Source organism: Cryptomeria japonica, chromosome 10 (assembly GCF_030272615.1).
Source record: "Cryptomeria japonica chromosome 10, Sugi_1.0, whole genome shotgun sequence".
Lineage (NCBI taxonomy): Eukaryota > Viridiplantae > Streptophyta > Pinopsida > Cupressales > Cupressaceae > Cryptomeria > Cryptomeria japonica.
Genome location: NC_081414.1, coordinates 106,852,883 through 106,855,967, shown reverse-complemented (window position 1 = coordinate 106,855,967; position 3,085 = coordinate 106,852,883). Strand labels below are relative to the sequence as shown.

Here is a 3,085-nt window from a genome sequence, read left to right as displayed (position 1 = left end):
GCCAAGTCTAAAATACGCTAGAGAATATTGTACCAGATCACGTGTCTAAACTAGTCGCAAGTAGACTCTTTTAATATCATATTCCAGGACGACTTTGGAGTCCTAGGCCAGTTAAGATCAGTCTCTCTTGTCCGTAATTTGGGCAGCATATTGTACACGGCTTTCAAATTTCCCCCTCGTTCTGGAAGTCAAAAATGGCTTCCTCTGAAAGATGTTTGGACAAATAATTGACAACAGACGTCATTCAAAAATTGAAATTGATTGACCACCGATTTCATTAAAATCAGTCGTTCTTCCTTGTCTAATTATTGAATGTAAAGTCAAAGATTAGATCTGTTCTATCTCGTGTTACCGTCAAGGTCGACTCCAAAGTCTTTTCCTACCACGTGCTGACCTTAAGAGCTTCTGAATTTTGTGTCCCTTACAAATATTCCAACACCCACCCTGAATATCCACAAGTTCCGAGTCTTTGGTGGAAAAGATTAGAGCTCGGAGATCATATCAAGATGAATCATAACAAAGAGGAGGTACACACATACGACATTAATCTCTTGATTAGTTTCTTTAAAGTATGAAATGTGTTTTCATTGTCTTACAGAGATTAGTTTTGCAGCTCATTGCTGAATTGAAACGTATAAGGGAGGAGAACCAGAAGCTCATCTTCATGATAAACCGCATGGGCAATCGCTACAATAGCTTGAAAGCACAGATTATGAAAGAGAAGGTATGGGTATTTCTAATGTCTTTGAGGTTCATCTCTGGTTTTTCTTGTTTTTTTATTTTGATGATGGGTCAAAATGTTTATATAATATAATTTCAGAAGTTTTAATTTCTTATTTATCTTATTTTACTATCTCATCTTTACTTTAGATCATAGAGTGTGATTCAAAATGTTTTAAGATGAAGAAAATAACTTAAAAAAGTTATGCCAGAAATTTTTGACCTCTTATTTCTTTTCTTTTATTTTCCTATCTTGAAGATGAATCATGATGTGTGATACAAAACTTTTTAAGATGGATTAAAAAGATTATATTATCTAAGTCCAAAAATATTTCTCTCTCATTTCTCTATTTTTTGCTATCTCAAATTGATGATAGATAATAAAGCTTAATCCAAAACATTTTGAAATAGTTTTTTTTAATATAATCTTAGGCAAAAGAATTTCAAGACTAGAGAAATTTTATGTCTTTAATAGATAATTAGTGATTTACAAATTCTTGAAAGAAATTAAAAAAATCTGTCACTGGGTTTATGTAGGAAAATGACAGGAAATCCTCTCTGAAATCCATGGCTAAGTCTCTGACATTAAGTATAGACGGAGAGGGAGACAGTGTTAATGGAGGCTTTACAGCAGAAGGCTCTGATTATAGCTTGGACTCCGCAGAAGACAAGAACCTAATATCCTCCGTGGATGATCTGCAGTTGAGTTTGCCCTGCAAGAAAAGGAAAGCAAATTTTGTGTTCGAAAAGACCCACAATGGAAACAGGAGTTCATCTTCGGATGGTGACCCGCCCAATAAGAAGGCTAAGAAAATTATATCTGTTAGCACAAAACCAGAGGCAACAATGGTAAGGATCTGTTTCCATTTTAAAATTTCATGATGATTCATTTACTATGATTTGAAACGACGGAGAAAAATATATAGATAAATTTGAAAAATTAATAAGTTTGAATCCAATTTAGAATTTGAGTTTTTTGTTAGCTTAACCAGTAGATTACAGCTTTGTTCCGAAAAGAAATGAAAACCCTAATATATGATTAACGCAAGGACCTATCCTGATGGTAGATCAAACTCAAGACAAAATAATCAATATGAAGTGTGGAAATCTAACATCTCTAATTACCCTAATTCTTTTCAGGTTAACGATGGTTGCCAGTGGCGAAAATATGGGCAAAAGATGACCAGAAACAGCCAGTGGCCCAGATCTTATTACAAATGTGCGGTTCCCTCTTGCCCAGTTAAAAAGAAAGTTCAGAGGTGCGCTGAAGACACCACTCTTCTGACCACTACCTATGAAGGAGAACATAATCATTTGCTTACTACGGTGGCCATAGATGCCATTAACACACCAAACAATCAGCTTCGCTTGCCTGCCTACGTTGCTACAATGGGTTCCTTTCCCACAATCACTCTGGACCTCACACAAACTCCCAAGCCTGATCGATTACATTTAGGAAGAGACAGATTGCAGAAACAGGCGAATCCATCATATAACAGCAATATGCAGAGAGGGTTGTTGGATCCACAAGCTTACAGCAACCGAAGCCTAGATCAAGAAGCCCATTTAAAAGCAGATGCCCATTATACCGCAGCCTTGGCTGCGGCTATAGCCACTTCTATCATGAAATCGGGTACATCCCTCCAATCTATGAGCACCCAATACTGCTCCAATACGTTACAATGATTTCCATGATTAGCAAAGGTCCTCTGTACATAGTCTTGAAATACAGTTTTACCTGTTACCCTTTTTTTTTTTCGGTTAATTGCAAAGAAAGTGGTTTTGTTGCGTGAGTTGCAATCTATTGGTATTTGCACTGAGCGCCGATATTATTGATGAATATGTTGCAGAAGTCAATAGCTATCATTTTCTCTATTAGAAATATAAAAGTAATCCAGTCAGTGCAAGGTTCATTGCTTGATGTCATTGAATAGGACAAGAAGATAAGCATCATAGAGCGAATGAAAAGGAAAGTTTGAAAAATTTACAAGCGTAATAATTGTGTTGTAGGATTCAAACTAATATATGTTGTTCTCGGTTGGACCTCATCACGTCGACGATAGCGAAATTTCGTTAAATCTTAACCATACATGAAACTCGGATACGTATTTAAGAGAAGAAACAAAGAAGTCTTCTCATTCTTCCTCTACATTGGAGACAAAAAGGGAAAAAATCTATTCAGACTAACTGATTATTTAATTTAAAATTAATGATAAGATAATTTAGAAATCTTAAATTTTCATGTAGAGAATATCATGAAGTTTATATATTCAAGGATAATATTTTTGGATTGATATTTATATGTAATGTATTTCATTATATGTTTTTCGCTTGATTAAAGTATTTTCAAGCAATAGCTAGTATA

The 3,085-nt window shown here is 35.0% G+C and overlaps 1 protein-coding gene across 1 annotated transcript; it reads left to right on the top strand.

Moving 5' to 3' along the window:
• The first annotated feature begins 420 nt into the window (after positions 1 to 420).
• On the top strand, positions 421 to 2,508 carry LOC131072586 (probable WRKY transcription factor 47). Its single transcript, XM_058008784.2, has 4 exons — positions 421 to 527; positions 614 to 724; positions 1,258 to 1,569; positions 1,861 to 2,508. Exons 1-4 carry the CDS (start codon positions 507 to 509, stop codon positions 2,404 to 2,406), a joined length of 990 nt encoding a protein of 329 aa, XP_057864767.2. The 5' UTR covers positions 421 to 506; the 3' UTR covers positions 2,407 to 2,508.
• Positions 2,509 to 3,085: the final 577 nt, after the last annotated feature.

Coding starts and splice junctions, on each gene's coding strand:
- LOC131072586 (XM_058008784.2), top strand. CDS start 507: ATGAATCATAACAAAGAGGAG. Junction 725..1,257: donor CACAGATTATGAAAGAGAAG/GTATGGGTATTT, acceptor GGGTTTATGTAG/GAAAATGACAGGAAATCCTC. Junction 1,570..1,860: donor CAAAACCAGAGGCAACAATG/GTAAGGATCTGT, acceptor AATTCTTTTCAG/GTTAACGATGGTTGCCAGTG.